General features: G+C 40.1%; 1 protein-coding gene across 6 annotated transcripts in view; it reads right to left on the bottom strand.

The window, feature by feature from the left end:
* Positions 1–22,261, bottom strand: part of LOC137244472 (putative phosphatidate phosphatase) — a 230,563-nt gene that overhangs the window by 87,721 nt on the left and 120,581 nt on the right. For all 6 annotated transcript variants that reach the window (XR_010951026.1, XR_010951027.1, XM_067773496.1 and 3 more), the window contains exon 4: positions 20,807–21,022. Coding sequence is in view for 4 of the 6 variants with exons in the window: in XM_067773496.1 (XP_067629597.1) it covers positions 20,807–21,022 (216 nt within the window). In the remaining 2 variants the exon portion in view is untranslated. The remainder of the gene's footprint in view (positions 1–20,806; positions 21,023–22,261) is intronic.

The raw sequence follows: 22,261 nt of genomic DNA, 5'->3' as shown, positions 1-22,261 counted from the left end.
CGCGGATAAAAGAACTGGTAACGATATTCGGTTACATAACGTTCTGGGTACTATTTTACCGGTAACGCTCAGAAACGGGGCGTTAGTATTATTTTTCCATCAAATTTGCATACGGTAACACCGGTTTCCGCAAGAAATATGTGCAGTGCCATATATTTCTTGAAGAAAAAAGGTAAACAAACTGCTAAAATTAGGTAAGCACATGGTTTTTTAATTTTTCTGCAATAAATAATTATTATTTTATTTCAGAAATGGAAATAACAATAGCTGCAGCACCAAAACGCAAAAAGCGCATAGTGAATTTCACGGAGAAGGAGAAACGGGAACTTATAAGGGAAGTGACATTACATTTCTTTTGTTTATGTGCTCTTCTTCTTGCTTGTTTCACTACTCACCGTGGATATTTAAACGTCAAAATTACTTCCATACTACCATTTTTCACGCAAGAAAAAAGGCTAAATTTTTCTTGAACAATTACTTGTGATCTGCGTACCGCTCTTTAATCTTAAAAGTCCGATAAGCGAGTAACCTGATTTTTTGTCTTCGGTCTTCGAAATTTTAACGAAATACGGCAAAGTGTTAACTGATACCTAAGTCGCTTTTTTCTACAATCGAGGCGAAATAAAAAGCGAGGTAGATTACGGAATCGCATACAAGGCAACAACACAAAGGAAGCTAGTTCAGTTGGCTAACCGGTTTGAGATCAATTCGCTTAAGCAACAGTCGACCAAAAAAGGGCACTATTGTGAACGGGCGGACGATATGTACAAACGAATGTGCAGATAAACGAAAATAACAAAATAACAGCGTTGCGGAAGGGCGACATACATACATACACACGTATTCCATGTATTTTGTTCCTGTAATTCTCTGGATTAGTGTCATGGTTAAACTAAATGGTTGGCTCATCTCTACAGCAACTACATACCTTTGTTCAGATTGTCAAAATCTACATACGTGTTGGTGTTAGGCGAATGGAATGGAGAGAAAACATAAAAATTTGCAATTCTTGTGTTTTGTGGCAAAATAATGCGCCAAATTAGATGCATTTCCTAAAAAATTACTTTAAGTGATGTTACCCTCACGGCAGTAAATAATTGTCATTGTTGGGTTTTCCTCTTCTTTTGACAATCCCTATACCAGTGAAATGAAAAAAATAAAATAAAATCAGCTGATGAGATGAGCCAACCATATAATTGAGCCTGATTAGTGTCAAAATCGTACTGAGCTAGAAATAGAAATGTCAAAGCAGCTAAAAAAGTACCAATTTGTTCATTGCCTTCCACCACCTGTATGGTTCTCCCAAGACGAAACTGTTAAGCTAGTTGAAGCGTTTATTTCACGCTTGCTTGCAGAAAATGGAATCCCACGGATGCCTGAACCAGAGACGTAAATTGATAGGGAATAATCAACGACGGACAGCAAGAGAAATTGTCAAACTGGTGGTAGGTACATAATTCACCACATTACCTAGTTGATTAGCAAAAGACGCAGTGTTTTCGTTGAAATTTCACACAAAAAAAGTTATTGACAACGTTAAAAAATAGTTAAATTGTGTTTACTTTATCAAAAAAATATTTTTCTAGTGTTGGAATTGACAAATTTCATGCCACATTTCCCCAATGGTAAATTACCTACATTAAATACACAAATTCTTAACTCCCTATTATAATTGTTGGAAGCGCAAAAATGTCTTTTTTCTGGTCACCTAAAAGTTTGTTCGTAGACCAAACAGAAATAAAACTATAAGTCAATAATCAACCTATCAAAAGAGGGTTTGTGGCCCCTAACTACAGAGTCTGAGGGTATATTGGGTTCTTTGGCCTCACTATGTAGGTGGTGTTCGGAGGTCATAAGAAGACATCCGGTGGCCGTTCCAGTATGTGTTTTTAATATCAGGCGACCAAACTGGTGACGCGTAGCTGATGAGCGGCCGGACAATTGCTTTTTACGTGGTTAGCAACGTTTCTTTATCTTTTCCACAGATGCTGCCAGAAAGCGACTTGAGGATTTGTTGCGGCTTTGTATTTTAGATACAATTTCGGTGGCATGCGTCTCTCTGACCTTCAAGACGCACGAATGTTACCCTAAGATCTTTGGGTGACTGACAGTCGGTAGTGTGACACCATCGACGTCAACTTCCAATATTTGCGACATCTGTTCCTTCCGCGTAGTAAACAGAGTGGCCGGGATTTTGTCAGTGATAGTGCCAAGTTGCGCGAGGTAGTTTCTTCGCCGAGGAGATAGCTGTTTTTTTAGAAACTAATTCATCAATCGAAGGGCCAGGTCCTGTTGCCATAATCGTGCAGTCGTCGGCATAGGAAATTATTGTAACTCCTTCTGGTGGGGGAGGGAGTTTTGATATGTAGAAATTAAGCAGAAGCGGAGATAGGACACCACTCTGTGGTACCCCCTATTTAATTTTTCTAGATTTTGAGAGTTCGATCCTAAATTGAACCGACGCTTGCCGACCATTCAGATAATTTGCGGTCCATCTTTTTAGACAAGGGGAAGGTGCGAGCCTAAAAGTTCTTGGGAGTAGCGTGCCGTGGTTGACTTTGTCAAAAGCTTTTGGCAGTTCAAGTGCCACGAGCACCGTCCTATGATGGGGTTTTTCCTGATTTATTCCGTAATTAATCTGGGTGTTTATGGCATTTAGCGCGGTGGTGGTGCTGTGCATTTTACGGAAGCCATGTTGGTGCGTGACTAGGCTAAGATTTGCCGTGAAATGAGGGAGAAAACCAGTTTCCAATGTCTTCGCTACTGACGAAATGAGTGATATCGGTCGATATGACTCTCCTTCGTTAGCTGCTTTGCCAGGCTTTAGTATTGGAATTATCCTTCACATTTTCCATTGTTCAGGAATGACAAAGGACTTCAGCGACAGGTTGAAAACTTGCGTTAGGTAGTTTATTCCCTCAGCGCACAGTGTTTCGTGTAGAACAAGCTAGCTGGACAAAAACAAAGTTCTTATTCCAAGAAAAGTGTAATGAGAAATGAAAGAAAACAAACAAAATAATGGGATTTTTGCTTTTTTTTTTGATATTTTTGCTCATATATATTGAGTAATTGAAGTAAGAAGGCAGGAGTGGCCGTAAAATGCATTGATTAATTTGCAAAATTCTTGTTGAATATTAAGCTTCATATTTCTTTTAAGTGAACACTTTTATATAATTTTTTTGATGGATTCTAAGCTCTAAGGAAAGTAAATTTTTTTAATAGTAATTATTTCGCAATTAGAGTATTTTAAATATATTTAACATTCCGTTATTAAGAAGAAAAGGTATTTTTTCTCTATATTTTTAATTTTAGGGACAAAATAGTTACATACATCCGCGGACATCCGGGCTAAATTTTACATATGTTATAGTCGCAAGTATTCTCTAATAGTCGAAAGAAAAAACCATTGCGAATTCTTTGCACATCTATTTTTAATTTTTTTTTTTTGTAGATTTAGTTATCTCTACATATAAAATAGGATGTATGTACGTACCAGCTCCGACGAGATATTTGAACCTTTAAACCTGATCTACAAACGGCAAAACCAATTCCCAGGTACAGGGAACAAACACGTAGCCATAAAACACACAAAAATAAACGCGCAAGGTCAACAAGGGCACACCAAAAGCAAAAAGGCGAAGATCAAATCATCCGGGTACCCCAATGCTTGCCCAAGGACGCCCAGTCCCAGGGCCACAACAGCAATTGCGTCCTGGCCTTCCACAACCCAGGCGTAGTCACCCGTCACTTACCCCCAGAGTGGCGGCGTCTCCCCTTATATTTATTTATTTATTTATTTACCAACGTAGTACACAGTAAGACCAGATATAGTCTTTTAGAAGTACTTCAACTAGGTTATTAAACATAAAACAGTGTAAATATGTATATTCTAACTTAAATCTAAATAACAAATTTAGAATACATCTAACCTTAACGAAAGAAAAGACAGTCAACATCAAAGTGGGAAAAGGGGAAAGAAAAGAGAAGCAGGTATCTTAAACACCCTTACAATGTTTTTGCATTGTTTTCATACAGCTTTGAAGTACTTGAGTATTACATCCTTGTAGTTGAATCTATTTAGTTCAGCCTTCACATTATCTGGGATTGAATTCCATAATTTAACCGCGCTATTGAAAAATAGTCTAGATGAAGTTAAGTAATTGTGCGATGGTACTACCAGACTCTGATGTCTCAGTGATCTCACTGGTCTCAACCTTTCGAATAAGTAATTTGGTGTCTTCCACAATAATAATTTGTATATAAAGATACAATTCCTGGCGGCTAGGTAATTTTCAAGGCTGCACCCAAGAATTTTCGTTCGCCAGGCAGATATGTGATCATATCTACCAATCCCGTAAACGTATCTCGTAGCATTGTTAAATGCTACAGCAACTTTGTTGTATGACACTGAGTCCATCTTACCATATACTGTATCGGCGTACGTTATAAGTGGCATAATGAACTGCAGCACAAGTTTTCGCCTGGTTTCAACGGGTGTGAATGGGGCCGAGACTCTTAACTTCCGTAATATGGCATAAATATTGGTAACTACCCTGTTGACATGGTCACTACAAGTAAGTTTACAGTTCACAATAAAACCTAGAATTTTTACTCTGTCAACAAATTTAAGTGGACTAATTCCAATATACAACGCAGGAAGGTCAATATTATATACAACACTATGACATATAGGCAAGACATAAGACTTGGATGCATTCAAACACAACGAATTTTCACTAGCCCAAAGAGAGATTGCAGACAGATCATTATTAATTTTGAAACATAAATCTTCAACAAGACCGATACGACTTGACAAATGTAACTGCATATCATCGGCATATGCATGAATATTGACATACTGGCACATATCAAAAATATCATTCACAAATAGACTAAACAGAAGTGGACCAAGGACCGACCCTTGCGGTACGCCAGCATACACAGGTTTAGACTGCGACAAAGAATTTCCTGATTTAACTTTCTGCGTTCTATCCTTAAGATAACTGGCAATAAGCTTGACTGAGCTATCCTCAAATCCGAAGTAATACTTCAGCTTCGTACATAGCAGCTCATGATTCACAGAATCCAATGCTTTGGAGAAATCTAGTAAACAAAGAAGTGTTAGGTCGCCAGTATCAAAACTAGTTCTTATATCATCCAATACTTTAACCATTGCTGTAGAGCAGCTGTGCTTTGGTCTGAAGCCAGATTGCAACGGACTGAGTAATTTATTTTGCTGGATAAAGTAAGAAATTTGTGCTGCCATTAAATTTTCACATACCTTCGAAAATGTAGGCAGTATGCTGATAGGCCTATAATCACCTGCACACGTAGCATTAGTTTTTTTGCAATAGGAAGAATAATTGCTTTCTTCCACATCGTGGGAAAACATGAAGAGGCGAAGCAGAAATTTATGATGTGAGTAAGCGGACCTAGTATAAACTCTATTACGATCTTAATAAATCTTAGAGAGATTCCATCCTCCGCCAAAGCATTCGATTTTATACTTAATAAAGCCTTCAAAACATCAACCTCGCCAATTGTATCAAATTGAAATTTGTTATCAGGACCGACATAGGAGGAGTAATCTTTTAGCAGGGCTGGAGCATTTACGTCATTGTTAGTGCTAACAAAAAAGTCATTTAGTTCATCCACATCTATTTCACACTTAGTAGTATCCTTGCCATGTATTTTAAACCTTTTTAAGTTTCTCCACAACTCCTTGGATGGAAGTGAGGGATCTAGCTTTGATTTACTGTACCTACACTTTGCCTGCCTGATAATAGCTGTTGTTTCATTTCGCACTTTGTATCGACACCAGGAAATATCTGTCCTATTTTTACGCCACTTACCATAATATTTTTGACGTTTCTTAATAGCCGATCGAACTCTCGAATTGTACCAGGGACACGAACTGTTAATAACACTTGCACAACGAATAGGCACATGCACATTAAACAATCTGGTCAAGTTATTATTAAGAAAATCTAACTTGGTATCAACCGTGTCAAGAAACCAACAGTCAGTCCAATCAACACCACATATATCGGAGTACAACGCATTAACATTCAACGATTTAAAATCACGATACACAAACGTACAATCTAAATCAGAACGGTTCATTTCAACATCTATAGTACAGAAAATCAAATCATGGTCAGAAACAAAGCATATTTGCTCAAATTTTAGGACGTGCCAGGGATCACAAGTTACAAAATAATCAAGAAGACTGGGTACAGAATTATTATCAAATCTCGTAGGGTTAGCACTATTGACAACACATAGACCTGCTGTTGCAAGCTGGTCAAGTAGTTTACTACTGTAGGAATCATTAACAAGTAGGTTCACATTAAAACCACCACAAATCAAAACACGGTCATAATCAATTACAAATTCGGACAAATCAACAAAAAATGATTCTAATGAAAAAGTTTTTTTGGGGTTGTAAAGACATATGGCGGCCACCGTGGTGTGATGGTAGCGTGCTCCGCCTATCACACCGTATGCCCTGGGTTCAACTCCCGGGCAAAGCAACATCAAAATTTTAGAAATAAGATTTTTCAATTAGAAGAAAATTTTTCTAAGCGGGGTCGCCCCTCGGCAGTGTCTGGCAAGCGCTCCGATTGTATTTCTGCCATGAAAAGCTCTCAGTGAAAACTCATCTGCCTTGCAGATGCCGTTCGGAGTCGGCATAAAACATGTAGGTCCCGTCCGGCCAATTTGTAGGGAAAAATCAAGAGGAGCACGATGCAAATTGGAAGAGAAGCTCGGCCTTAGATCTCTTCGGAGGTTATCGCGCCTTACATTTATTTTTTATTTAAAGACATATTACCATAATTTTATTTACTCCATCTGACAGTTCAGTGAAAATATATTCAGCATCACAGGAATTAGAAGTTTTTAGTAGTCTAGATTTGAGTGTTTTTTTACAGTACACTGCAGCTCCCCCTCCTTTTTTGTAACTACGATCATTCCGAAATAGATTGTACCCATTAATCGAAAAGTTGAGATAAGGAATCAGAACCATGTTTCAGAGACACAAACACACATCCACCGCAGAATCCTCAAAAACATACCTAACAATATCGAGTTTATCATGGCTAAGGCTACGAGCATTAAAATGTACTGCATTGAAGCCATGATTTTGCTTACAAAAAATATCAATCAAAATTCTTTCATTTTCATTAGCACCAGGGCGAGATCTATGGAATGACCCCATACACATAAAGCTGAACCAAAACAGAACGAACCAAAGGCAGGCAAGCAACACGCATGTGTGTACAAGAGACCAAGGCAAAAACAATGGAGGAATGACAAAATAAAGAAAGACAGACAATTAAAAACATGATTGCAAAATAGAGAAAAAAACGGTAGCGACAACAATTAAACATATGATAGGATGAGAGTGTAGGAGGACAGTAGATTGTTTGAAAAAGAAGATTAGAGAAAAAATAAAGATAATATATAATATTAGATACACTTAACATTAATCATACATAATCAGGTGTGTGCAGCAACAACACGCTCAATACTCTCGATATCAGTCACCTTGAAAGCTTTACAATTTGGACGTACACGAACATACACATATCCACGAACTGAGAAAGCAGCAACGAGCTTTTTCTCTCTTCTCAACTGCATTGCAAAATGGATTAGCTCACGATTGTTTTTGGTTAGGCACTCATGTATGTGTATTTTCCCGTCCGAATTTATTCCTACATCACGATGCATTAGTGGACACTTATTCTCTTTGCAAAAACGGGCCACTACTTTAAAGACTGTAGATCGATCATCAGAAGAGCTCAGTCGCACAATGACAGATGCAGGTGTTTTGCTGTTGTTTTTGTTAGGCACACGAAACGCCGAGGAAATAGGCAATACTGGCACCTTCAATGATTGGCACATTTTGTTAACAGTGCCTTTAATGCTTTCACCATCACTGACGGGGAGGCCATTAATTATTATGTCACTGGAGACAGATTTGTTTTGGCATTCATTTAACTCTTTTTTTAGTAGCACAATTTCCTTTCGCAGTTGTTCATTGCATTCAACCTGGGCTTCTGCTTTAACCACTCTTTCCTCCATTTTGCTCAGCGCCTTCTTTATGCACTTCAGAATTCTGCAGTTAAACTCTACTGAACTAACTGGGAAGATTACGGAGATAGTCGATTTCATGAAGCGGCACAACATCCGCATTGCTGCGATTCAAGAGACTAAACTCACAGCAAGATCTGCATTGCAGACCTGCTCTGGGTATAATGTTCACAGGAAAGACCGCGAGAGCGGAAATGGAGGCGGCCTCGCGTTTATCATACACAACTCTGTGCAATATTATATATTTGATCCTGGCATCGACCGCAGGGACAATGTCTTAGAACGTCAAGGCCTATCTGTCCAGTCAGGCGATGCAAACCTAGAAATCATCAACATCTACATCCCTCCTGCCACCTGTTGCCCCAGTGGATATCGCCCTAATATCAGAGTCTTACTTACTGGCAACAATCGCATTATCTCGGGCGATTTCAATGCCCATCATGATCTATGGCATGCAAACTTGCGGGCGAACAGTAGGGGTGAGATGTTGGCGGATCAAATAGAAGAAACGACGTTCTGCACAATAAACGGAGGCGCCCCCACACGTATGGTAGGAAGCTGTCACAGTTCGCCAGATATCTCAATCGTAAGCGCAGAACTCGTAAACTGCGTCAACTGGCAGCCGATGGTAACATTGGCATCCGACCACCTGCCCATACTTATTTCGCTCGAGCGTACCGCCGACTTCATCGTCACCGAAAAACGCACTTTCATAAACTTCAAAAAAGGAAAGTGGGAAGAATATAAATATTTTACAGACAACCGCTTCGCTGCCCTCCCTATCCCGACTGATGCCCGCCAAGGGGAGCGTGCCTTCCGTAAGGTCATTGAATCCGCCTCGGCACGTTTCATTCCCGCCGGGAGAATTCCCGAAATCCGGCCCACTTCCCGGCGGAGGCCGCAAACTTAGCGAGAGAACGTGACCTTATAAGACAGCTTGATCCAGGCGACCCCCAAATAAGGGATATAAACCAACGCATCAGATTGCTTGTGGACGAACACAAGCGGGCGAAATGGGAGGAGTACCTAAGAGGTTGTAACCTCTCTACCGGTGTGGGTAAACTTTGGTCCTCGGTAAAGTCCCTATCGAATCCGACTAAGCACAAAGACAAAGTTTCCATCGATAGACGGAGAACCAATAGACGCGCACATAAACACAAATTCAGCGCGTCACCAATCACCATCACCGCTAAAGAGGTTGAGGACGCCATTGGTCGCGCTAAACCATCCAAAGCAGTGGGCCCAGACGGCATAGCTATGCCGATGCTTAAAAGCCTAGGAAAGAGGGTTTCAAATATTTAGCGCATGTCTTCAACCTGTCTCTTTCTACCTTTGTCATACCCGAGAAATGGAAAATGGCCAAGGTGGTCCCGCTACTAAAGCCTGGGAAACCAGCTAACATAGGTGAGTCGTATCGTCCGATATCTCTCCTATCGCCAGTAGCAAAGACGCTTGAAGCCATTTTGCTCCCTTATTTCCAAGCAAATTTGCAGCTAACCTCTCATCAGCATGGCTTCAGAAAATTCCATAGCACTACCACCGCGCTAAATGCCATTAGCACCCAGATAAATTGCGGTTTAAATCAATACCCCCACCATAGAACAGTACTCGTAGCGCTAGACCTATCAAAAGCTTTTGATACGGTCAACCATGGCTCGGTGAGCTGTGACAATCCCCTGCAATTCTTGTGGGGGCCTCGCCGTTTATCGGGCAGAAAGTAGTACTGTCTATTTGCTCTGCTAGCTGCCTGCCTTTGCTGTCGACTGGCAATGAAGGTTGTGGTGAACGTTGAAATCGCCAAGGATAAGGCGGTTTTCGCCACGGAGTAGCGTAGTAATGTCAAGGCGGTAGCTATATGGACAGCAGGTGGCGGGAGGGATATATATGTTAATTTTTTCTAGGTTAGCATCACCTGACCGGATGATTATGTCTTGATTTTCTAAGGTTTTATCCCTGCGGCTGATGTTAGGCTGAAATAGACAATATTGCATGGTGTGATGGGTGATAAAGGCAAGGCCACCCCCATTACTCCTTGTGTGATCTTTCCTATGAATGTTGAAGCCATCGTAAATTCGGGGGTCCGATCTGGCAGATAGTTTTGTTTCTTGAATTACGGCTATACGAATATTATTTTTATTCAAGTAGTAAACTATCTCTGCTATCTTTCCGGTTAATTCGTTACAATTAAGTTGCAGAATTCTGAAGTGCAACGGGGGCAGTCGTCACTCTGGGAATCAGAGATGGTGAAGACGCCTTGAAGGATATAGGCTTTCCAGAGCATCTATGAAGGTGGCATCGGCCAAGGAATAAACTGCATTGGACCGATGTCGCGGTCGTAAATATTCTTAGCTGGCATACAGAGCACATGGTGTCGGGAACTAGGAGTTTATGACTCCTTTTTAAGTGAGTGCGTGTGTCGGAAAAGGAGGAAAGGGACGTGGGTAAAAGCTGGTGTTCTGCATTGCTACTCTCCATACTACGTAGATTGCAGTGATGGGTTGCAGCGGCCGCGTTAGCTGGAGGCGTCGTTTGCCGCGAACAACAACAGACAATTCATGTGGCCTGCTGGGCAGCGTTGCTGCTAGGAGGTAGGGGTGGTACGCTTGGGGGTGAACTGCGGACCGGCCTTGGACGTGAACAGCAGGGAGACACAAAGGTTTTGTAGAAATTTTGGGGGCGATGAACGTTGGGTTCTAACCCAGAACAGCCCGAACGGTGTAACCATCTTTTACAATTGACACACTGGCAAGAGTATGACCGTCTGAGATAAATCCTTTTCCGGCATATGCAGCAGAACCACAGCCTGGGACCGGGGTTAGGTTCAATACCTTCCCAGAGCAGGAGGGTATGGAGCAGTCCAGCTGCAAGGAGCTGCTCAGTGGATGACAATTTGTGAGAGGGGCGCAACAAATTAAATGGGGTTACACTGAAATGACAGCCCTTGGTGGGAAAAAAATTGCTCCGGTGCATAGAACCGGCTACCGTGGGAAGCGGAGATAGTGAGATGATGGCTCTTTGGGTGTTCGAGAGAAAAGTTCTCCAGAAGATTTATTCTCCTGTCTGTGATACCGACGGCGAGTAGCAAATAAATAAATAAATGTAAGGTACGGCAACCTCCGAAGAGATTTTATGCAGAGCTTCTCTTCCAATTTGCGTCGTGCTCCTGTTAATTTTTCCTACAAATTGGCGGGACGGGACCTACATGTTTTATGTCGACTCCGAACGGCATCTGCAAGGTAGATGAGTTTTCACTGAGAAGCCTTTCATAGCGGAAATACACGTTGACTCAGTTTTTCTAAATATCCACTACCAAAGTGTTCGTGGTTTGCGATCTAAACTAAACACGTTTTTTCTTAATAGTTTTGCTTTCACAGCGCAAGTTGTAGCATTTACCGAAACCTGGTTAAAACCTGAAAACTTTAAATCTGAGCTTTTCTCAAACAATTATGTGGTTCATCAGCGTGATCGTATATCTAGAGGTGGAGGTGTGGTTTCAAGCTGCGGATTCAAGCTTTTCATCGGAGTTGTTGACGCCATACAACTCATCTGACATAGAATTTTGTAACACCCTGCTTTCCAATTTATAAGCAACCTTGCGTTCGAATCTATGTAGCAGTATCCTGCAACCCTGAATGTACTAACGAACAACATCAATCCAGCATGAGAAAGTAGTATTCGTTAAGACGCGATTAAGAGCGGCCACTCGTATTCATACGTTCAAATATTAAATCAGTCTTGTAAATTTACTGTTCAGTGTAACTAAACTCAATAAATATCTATTTTTGTTTGTAATACTAAAACCAAGAAGCAATAGTCGAATCTTTGCTTTCAGTTCAGAAGTAGGGACGACCGGCCTTAAATCGAATAAGAGTGGCAAAATTAAGTGCGCGCGTAGGTAGAATACTCAAACGGTGTAATTTTTCACAAACGGCTCCGTCGAAAACGCTTAAGCGACGGCAAACTCGCCATTTCACCAAAAATCGATTAAAATTCGCAGTGTTGTGCAGAAAAGCATAACCCAAATCGTTTAACAAATGGGTACAGTAGAAGTTTAACCCAAATGTTGAGAACATTCGAGAATTGATTGCCCGCTACGCAGGGGAAATCACAGTTATACCAACGCCGGTAAAATTTTCCGTGGATACTCTCCACTGGGGAAATAACAAAAAAAAAAGCGAAGGTGAAATATTTGCGTTTGACTGACACGATCAACGCATAATATACAGACAGTTTTGAATGCGCATAAACGCAGAAAGTGCGAACGAACACGATATGTGTACATGAGCTTATGAGAACGAGTGTGCATAAGCAAAACGAAAATCAACGATTAGCGAACACAACGAGTAGAAAATAAACGTCAAAGCTAAAAACGTTAACAAAAATAAGCGAAACGAACGAGCGTCAAATAAGGAGTAACTATCAAGAATCGTAACGAATTGTATAAAAGCTTGTAATGTTATGAAAACGCGATCACAACAATACACGGAAATGTCAGTTGACGCAACAATGTCGGTTAAGATTTCAGATCTGCGAATCGAGCAACTTAAATCAATACTAAATCAAAAAAGTTTGCCAACCTCAGGCACTCGCGCCGAGCTTATACAACGTTTATGCGATAATACAGATTCCGATGAAATTCAGCTACTTAGCTAACAAACGGGTATTGCAAGTGTTAATCTGCAGGCGCAAGTAAATGAGTTACGTGTTAGTATGACAATATTCTATTGTTATTGCAACAAGGTACGACAACTGCAAATAACAATGAAAGCAATCGAGGTACCGATTCTCCACCAATTTCGCAGGTGAGCACGTTAGAAACGGGCGGCAGAAGTCAAACGGTCAAAGAGATAAGTGAGACAATTCCCGAATTCGATCCAACTAATCCCCAGTCGTTAACCGTGGAACAGTTCACAGATCGCGTTAGTAGTGTCGTACGTGCATACCAATTCGACGAGAAGTGTGTTTTGTTAGCCGTGTATAGCAGACTGCGCGGTGCAGCTCGTATGTGGCTCGACTCATTGCCCAGAGTACACACTACGTGGAATGAATTCTCGAAAGATTTGGTAACAGAATTTGGCATCCATCTCGACGAGGCGCAAATTCATCGCGCTATGAGCGATAACGTTCGGAAAACGAGTGAGCGAATGAATGACTATTGTTTTCGCATATACGCTCTCGGTAAACAGTACCACTTAAGTGAATCTGCAATAATTAATTATATCCGCGCAGGTTTACGACACCGAGACTTACAAATCGCAATCGCAGCAACAAAATTTAAGACCGTGAAAGAAATGCGCGAAACAATCGAAAACTACTTGCTGAATCGCGGTAAAGTTACTGATACCCAACCGAAAAACGCATCCACCAGCAAGCAGGAGCACCCAACCAGCAGTAATGTAAAATCATATGTTACGTGTTTTAATTGTAAAGAAGCTGGTCATATTTCGAGCAAATGTCCTAAACCCCAACGTCGTGCAAGGTGCGTTGACTGTAATAAGGTGCACCCAAAAAGTGAACCCCAGAACTGCGGTAAACGCGGGTTAGAAATACGTCGATTAGAGGCATCATCACTGGATGAATGTTTCACAAAATATATTTACGTTAAAAAAGAAAAGTTTAAAGCATTTATAGACACCGGTAGTCAGTGCAACATGGTCCGTTAATCAGTCATTGAGTCACTCAGTGCAGAACGGGAAGAATGTCAAATACAATTAAAAGGGTTCGGTGGCGGTGCCCATGTTATTCGAGAAAAGTGTTCATTGACTATTGAGGTAGATGGATTATCGCTTGATGCAACGTTTTACATAGTTGATGATATTATGCTTCAAATAGATTTCCTAATCGGCCAGGATATTATAACTAATTCGTCGCTGAAACTAGAGGTCTGTGACGGGAAATCAATATTCGTTAACAAACGGGTCGTGACGCAAAGCGTACCTAAACATATCGACATTTCTCAGCTAGCCTATGCTTCAGAAGATAAAAGCCAACACGAACAAATTACGAGTGTACTTAAAGGTTTCGAAGACGTGTTCGCGGAAGGTTTGAACGGGATCGGTAAAACTAGTCTGGTCGAAATGCACATCGATATAATCGGTAATAAAGTCATCTCACAACCACCCTATCGCGTGCGAGCACCAAAAAGGGCTGTAGTTACTCAAATGATCAACAAACTTAAAAATAACGACATAATCACTAAGTCAAGCTCCGAATTCGCGAGTCCTCTCGTCTTGGTCAAGAAAAAAGACGGCGGCGATCGGTTATGCGTAGACTATCGACGTTTAAACCAACCAGTTCGGAAGGAGAACTTTCCTGTGCCTAACATCGAAGAGCGCCTACACGAAGCGAAGCAGTACAGGTATTTCTCGGTACTGGACATGAATACCGGGTACTATCAGATACCCATCGCACCCAGCAGCCGAAAGTATACAGCGTTCATAACTCCAGACGGCTTATACGAATTCAATAGAATGCCTTTTGGCCTCACCAATGCACCCATTGTGTTCCAGCGATTAATGGCGAAGGTTCAAGAAAAGACCGAGCCGGGCGATATGCTGGTGTACATGGACGACATCTTGGTCGGTAGCAATTCGCCAGAGGAAATGGTTTCGAAACTACGACGTGTGCTAACAGCATTACGCGATTCGGGTTTAACGCTGAACGCTAAGAAATGTAGTTTTATGCGAAAGACGATAACGTTTCTGGGACACGAAATAACTCCGCAGGCATCATTCCTGGTGCGGTAAAAACGCAAGCCATATCAGAATTTGCAACACCAAAGGACGTAAGCGACGTACGTCGTTTCCTTGGTCTTAGCGGTTATTTTCGAAAGTTCGTTCCAGGTTACGCTGTAATCTCAGAACCTCTAAGAAAACTACTTCGGAAAGGAACGAAATTCGTGTGGCTGCCCGAGCAAAGTGACGCTTTTGAACAGCTCAAGGAAAAGTTAGTCTCGCAGCCTCTACTAGTCTAATACAACGTTAACGCAGAGCACGAAATATACGCAGATGCAAGCGCCATCGGCTTGGCTGGCGTTCTGCTGCAGCGAGATGGTGACGATCTAAAGCCCATAGCAAATTTCAGTAGAGCAACGTCCAAAACTGAAAAGCAGTTTCACAGTTTCGAACTAGAGACTTTAGCGGTCGTAGAGTCACTTGAGCGCTTCAAGTACTATATATACGGCAAGAGAGTGACGGTGAGAACCGATTGCAGCGCCATACGTACAGCAATGCAGAAGAGAGAGTTAGTACCACGTATCGCACGATGGTGGCTCAAAATACAGCATTATGACATCGAAATTCAACACAGAGCTGGCAGGAGGATGGAGCACGTCGACGCTTTAAGTCGTGCCCCAGTAGAGGAAGCTTCCAACGCTGAAACAGCTCATCTACGCATATCTAAGGTGGCCATCGACGATTCCGATTGGCTATTTAGCATGCAGCTGCAAGACGCCAAATTACGTCAAATCGTAAACGAAATTTGCTCTAAGAACAAAACTACAGATGGTGACTACGTACTTAAAAGCGGTAGACTGTTTCGCAACGTCAACAACAAAACCCTATGGGTTGTCCCCAAAACATTGCGACATCGAGTAACGCAAGACTCTCATGATCGCGCCGGACATATGGGTGTTGATAAAACAGTTCAACGACTAACAGAACATCTTTGGTTCCCTCGAATGCGCAATTTTATGAAAAGCTACATAAAAACTTGTGTCGATTGTGCGTACTATAAGCGAAAGGAGGGTAAGGAAGAATCATGTTATCATTACGATGACATTGTCCCGATACCTTTCAAGACGGTGCATATTGATCACTTAGGCCCGTTTCCTAAAAGCGCGAAACGTAACGAATATCTCTTAGTTATCGTCGATTCGTTCAACAAGTTTACATTTCTACGACCAGTTAAAAGCACAGCAACTAAAAGTGTTATTGAGGCGTTGAACGACATGTGTAGCTTCACGGGAATGCCTGAGAAGTTCGTCACCGACCGTGGAACGGCATTCACCTCTCGAGATTTCCGAAACTATTGTGCCGAAAACAACGTCAAACATATACTCACGGCTGTCCGTACGCCTAGGGCAAACGGCCACGCTGAACGCACCAACCGTACCATACTTTCTATGCTACTTCCATCAACGCCAAATGATAAGCGATGGGACGATAATGTCCGCAACGTCCAGTGGTGTATCAACACTATGAAGAACGCAACGACCGGATGTACCCCATACGAGTTACTTTACGGGTTTCATCCTCGAGATATACTCAAGAACAAAATCATTTCTAGCATTCAAGATCAACAGTGGCTTAACGACGAAGAGCTAACGAACTTGCGTACTGCCGCGGCAAATCGAGTTAATGACAAACGAGCATTAGCAAAACTACGCTACGACGCTAAACGTGCAAAACCCAAACAATTCAGTGAAGGTGACCTGGTGCTCGCGGAGAACAAACCCCCTAGCACTGGTTCCTCTCGAAAGCTCGAACCGCGATACAAGGGTCCGTTTATTATCACTAAAAAGCTCGAAAAAGATCAATACGTCGTCGAAGATCTACCTCAGTTGAATCGTTGTCGCAAACATTACGCATCTGTCTACTCGGTGGACAAGCTTAAACCCTGGTGCGAGTTGCCTATCGAAGATGATATCGACGACGGTTTAGAATGCAACTATGATGATGGGGACGAGGTCGCCCCATAAGCAGGATGGCCGACTGTAACACCCTGCTTTCCAATTTATAAGCAACCTTGCGTTCGAATCTATGTAGCAGTATCCTGCAACCCTGAATGTACTAACGAACAACATCAATCCAGCATGAGAAAGTAGTATTCGTTAAGACGCGATTAAGACCGGCCACTCGTATTCATACGTTCAAATATTAAATCAGTCTTGTAAATTAACTTTTCAGTGTAACTAAACTCAATAAATATCTATTTTTGTTTGTAATACTAAAACCAAGAAGCAATAGTCGAATCTTTGCTTTCAATTTATAGCAATGAAGCTGTCATTACATAGTTACAGTTTATTCGTTTGCTGTTCATATATACCGCCTCGTTTGGATTTGTTATTTATTTTTACCATATTTTAGCTATTCGTAATGTGTACTCTCAGTTACGAGATAAAGGTCGTCTAGTAGTTCTTGGTAATTTTAATTCGCCCTCGGTGAACTGGATAAACATAAGCGACTCAAACTTTTTAACCCCCAGCACTCAACATGAATTTCTTAACTGTCTATTTGATACGTCCCTCGTTAAGATCAATGTGTTAAATTGTAAGAATAAGATTCTTGATTTGGTATTTGTGGATGACTCTGTGGGTACAATTTTCAATAGTATTTCTGCATTATCTCTTCCTGAGGATCCCCTACACCCTACGCTTGAAATTTCTTTTGATATTGTTCTACCTCCTACTGTGTTTGATGCATCAAAATTAAAATCTCGTTAGAAAATTTCTTTAAAACCAACTTCCTTAAACTAAATGAATTGATTGCTAACCATGATTGGTCAGATTTGTATGCGTGTTATGACCTAGAATCAACACTTTCCTTATTTTACGTTAATCGTAACCGCTTCTTCGAAAGCTGTGTTCCTCTCCGATGCGTTAGTATACGGTCAAACAAGCCACCTTGGTTCTCTTAACAACTTGGGAGACTTAATAACATCAAATCTAGGCTTTATAAACGTTTTAAGAGATCTGGAATACCATCTGAATTTTCAAAGTATCTAGTACTTTCATTGCCTAAATCAAATGTGTTATAAAAACTATTTCTGGATTTCCAGCTACCTTCACTTTTGGGTGTAAAAATGCTAATTCCGATAATGGTATCGCGGATTTATTTGCAGAGTTCTTTGAATCGACGTATTCAACTAAACCATTTCAATCTGGTCAATATCCGTATAAATTACTTCTCTGGCTTCCAACTTATCTCGCCAACAGAACTCAAAAAGTTTTGTTTAACAATTGTCTTTCTAAGAAGTTTAATGTAACGTCCGGGGTTCCTCAGGGTAGTCATTTGGGTCTATTATTTTTTACCCTGTTCATAAACGATTTACCAAAAATTATCTTACATTCGCGAACTCTTATGGTAGCCTTTAAACTTACAAATATTTCTTATAGAATTATATTATCTTTAGTAGTCGACCGCGTTGTGTCTGTTGTTGACTTTAGATAAATCACTGCCGAGGGGTGACCCCGCTTAGAAAAATTTTCTTTGACGGCGGGTAACGAAGGAAGAATAATGATGAGCTGTATGAGTTTTACGCAGATATAAGGTCATATTATGCGAATGGGCGAATACGCTACGGTCAAGAAAGTATTTCAGTCGACACCGCAGTTTGGAAGCAGAGGAAGGGGGAGATCTCCACTAAGTTGGAAGATGCAGGTAGAGAAAGACTTGACCTCCTTTGGTGCTCTCAATTAGCATCAGCTATCGCGAAACAGGGATAGCTAGCGTGACTTGTTACAAAACGGCCAAAATCGCTTAGCCGATTAAGCGCCAATAAATGATGATGACGTATTGCTTTGAAGCCGCCCACACCGTGATTTAAAGTGGATCATGAATAAGGTGAACATACAATGAACGTAACATCTTTAAAAACTGTTAGAAAAAGGTAGGTAACAAATCTCCTACCTATGCTAACTAACTGAATATTACCAATTTTTATTTATGCTTTTATTAAAACAACATTTTCTTAATTTTCAAAGCCATCGGTATCTAAGGTGATCCGAAAATGTGGTACATCTGGCAACGCTGTGGTCGCAATAGCATCACTTCTTACAACACGCATAAGATTTAAAGAATACTTTGTTAATTGCTTCAGAATATAATTCTGTCCACAATTACGACATTGTCTTTTTAAAACCACATGTGTTACACATTAAACTTTTTTTTTGAATATCAATCTACATATGTACATAGTATAACCATATTTAATTTCCCCTATTTCTGAAATTACATTGGAAACATAAACTGCAATGATGCAGATGGTGCGTCTGTAGATGGCATTGTATCGCTTCATACATGTATGTATTACATGTAAAAGCTGCGGATTTAATTGCTCTCTCGTATAACAAACATCAGCAGATCAGACAAGCTATCGGTATTTCGGTGCGGAAAACCTTTCTGTTAGCGGTGTTAGATCTCGGCTCAAAACCCACTCGATCCATGATGTTTCAGCAGAGAGGGGTTTGTATAAAAATAGGAGGCACCAGTTGGTACTTTTTGCGAAATTCATGCCTAATGTCCCATATGCAGTTAAAATTATTAGTATATATTGCGATTTCAGGAAAGAGGATGAATTATTTAATTAACGCAATAGGTCTGACTACATTGAACACGGCGGCTACATACCCCAACTAAAATAAGGCAAAGCTTGACGAAAACCATAGCCAAGCATCGGTTACTTGATTACTTTTAACTCGGCAGCCACAAATATAAATTATGACAAACATTAGCGAAAAAAATAACTTATATTATTTGAAAATTACTTGAATTTTATAAAGAAAAAAATTTCACAAAAAAAAAACCAAATACGATTTTTTCGGTAGCCACTTGATCGCTGGTAGTGCCTACCGATTTTTTTTTTTGGTATCCAACTTAAGTCAACCGAAAAAATCGGTAGTTTCAACCTAAAAAGCCCTTATGGTAGCATTGATCATCCATTCATCGGTCTATCAGTCAGCCTATTTGTCCGAGGAGTCATCATCACACGCTTGTTTTTTTTTCCAAAAACTTTTTTTTTTTTTAAAGAAATGTATTTCAATGAAATTCAATATACATACTACTTTTTCTGACCGGGACTATAACTCCTGTAAAAAATGAAATAAATTATGTGATAACTCAGTACTTAACGGGATATTTTTGTTATTTATAAAGCTACAATGCTAAAATTTTATAAGATCAGCTTCATAAGGTTGACTTAAAAACTGTATTTAACTATCTAACTAAGCGCGTGGAAATTAAGGCCACTCGAATCTTTTGAAAATCTTTGCATCGATTTCAAAAACGGTTGAAGATGTTGTGATATTATTTATAACCATCTTTCCTTTTCAGAATAGAGTTTCCTTAGACAAGAATCTGAAAATCGGTTGATTATCACGCACACTTTTCTATATAAAAATGAAAAATAAACATATAGAACTCACATACAAATTCGAGATCGGTACCATCTACCGGTTTTTCCTCATATATTTGGCGAAGAAAAAATGTACATATGTACAGTGGCTCACAGCTTATTTCGTACAGCTACAGAAAAAAATGTTGAGCTATATAGAAAGGAAACTGGTGACGGTGTCAAAAAATTTCAAATGCACAATTTTAATAAAAGTATGCTTTAATTTTCACGTATTTACACGTTTGTGCTAATTATTTAATAAAAACTAAAATTGTCTCAAAAACTAAGGCCACAGCTTATTTCGTGCACTGCGACCTGCCTTAGAAAAAATTACTTTGTTATTTAGTTTAGTACCTCGTAAATTGTATGCATTATTCGATAACAAGGGCAGATGATGAGCCATGAGAGGGATTCAACGCGTGCAATTTTGAGTGGTAAGAAGACTTTACCACCACCATGTCTCCAAATCGAAAATTGACAAGGGATGCCAGAAGCTCCCTATCGGAAAAATCATACGACAATTATATCCAAAGGGTTACAAAATGTCCCTACAGCACCCAGTAGTTGTTATAAGTATATTTTAAATCATACACTAACTTACCGCAAAAAAGTGTGGTCTCAAACGTCCAATCGAGTATTTAGCGATATCTGTCGTAAGCTGACAAATAGCTGCGCCAAAACCGAAAATACCAATTTTCTTATAACATTCAATTAACCAGGAAGGAACTTCATAGTCCATAAAAATCAAATGACGGTTTTCAATATCATCTGTTGAAGGCTTTGAGTGCTCTGATCTCACAATCTCCACCGCAAGTATCTGAAAAAAAAGTTGTTTATTAATATTTAGTAGTGCACAGGTACGAATGCACACGCTTAGAAATTTGAGGCTAATTTTTAAAACATTCAGCGGTTTAAGCCACTTTTTACCCATGGTTTAATTATTCAAGGTTACCCATGTAGTACTATGTCACCCTTTAATTTTCACAATCCAAACTTCCACATTGCTCATAAAAATTGAAGTGTTACTTCTTTTTAAAATCCTTTGACAATATTAAAGAAAACTTTGAAATAGCATTAAAAGTTTTAGATACTTGTTTTGATACTTGTTTTGTTGACATTCGTTTAAAAAAAATTAGTAAATGTGCTGAAAGTCTTTTGTAAGTAACAATTCAAAAGCTTTTTTTATAATTTTGGTTAATTTAGCCGCGTATTTCTTTTGCAGATACCATCTATATGTGCAGCGGCTACTTCTGTTTTGAATATAATGAATTATGAGGTAATACTCACCGACCCTATTTTAGTAGTACTACCCGAAGTTGGATTATGCCTACACGGTTTGGAATAGTATCAAAGTTAGCTTGCCAATAACTTAAGCCCACTTCTTAAAATTTTTTAAATCGTTATTGACTATTAGGCTGATTGATATCTACCCAAAGCTATCGAAAACTCTCTTATAGCACGGCAGTCGATTATTTTATAATTGTGTTGATTTCAATAGAAAGTTTAGAAGGTGCTTCTTGCATTTCGCTTATGTCTTGGCAGTCATTGTTAGGGGTAGGTTTCTGGGTACCTTGGATGGCATTACGAAGGGGTACTTCGGTAAACCCTAGAAAAACAACGAAGATATTCGAAATTCCTGAATTCTGGCTATCCTTAATTGGTGGATTACTGCCGATCCTGTTACTGTCAGTATGGAATTAGGAGCTCTGCTGGCCACTTTCAGTATTTGGCTTCAATAAGTGTGCTCTTATGGGCTATGATCTTGTCTTTTCGCAATGGCATCCCATTCGATAAATATGTGTTCTACCACTCATATAATGAGTTTTTGTGTGTATGAATCACTTTGTATCCGAAGCTATGTAAAGCAGGGAGGACTTGTCTTTCTGTGCTATCACTATGAGTAGCGGAGCTATCTTTGGATTTTTCTTTATTACTATTGTGGGCAGTGTTCATCTGAATTTCTGTTAGAGGGTAATCTGTCGACTTGTTCGTCGTGTAGCAGCCTGTCCTGAATGTTTTTGCGACAGACTGATGCGAACCCGAAGTCTATAACTTC

This window comes from Eurosta solidaginis, chromosome 3 (genome assembly GCF_040869045.1).
Source record: "Eurosta solidaginis isolate ZX-2024a chromosome 3, ASM4086904v1, whole genome shotgun sequence".
NCBI classification, from domain to species: Eukaryota; Metazoa; Arthropoda; class Insecta; order Diptera; family Tephritidae; genus Eurosta; species Eurosta solidaginis.
Note: the sequence above shows the minus strand (reverse complement) of the source record. Positions and strands in the feature narration are given on the sequence as shown.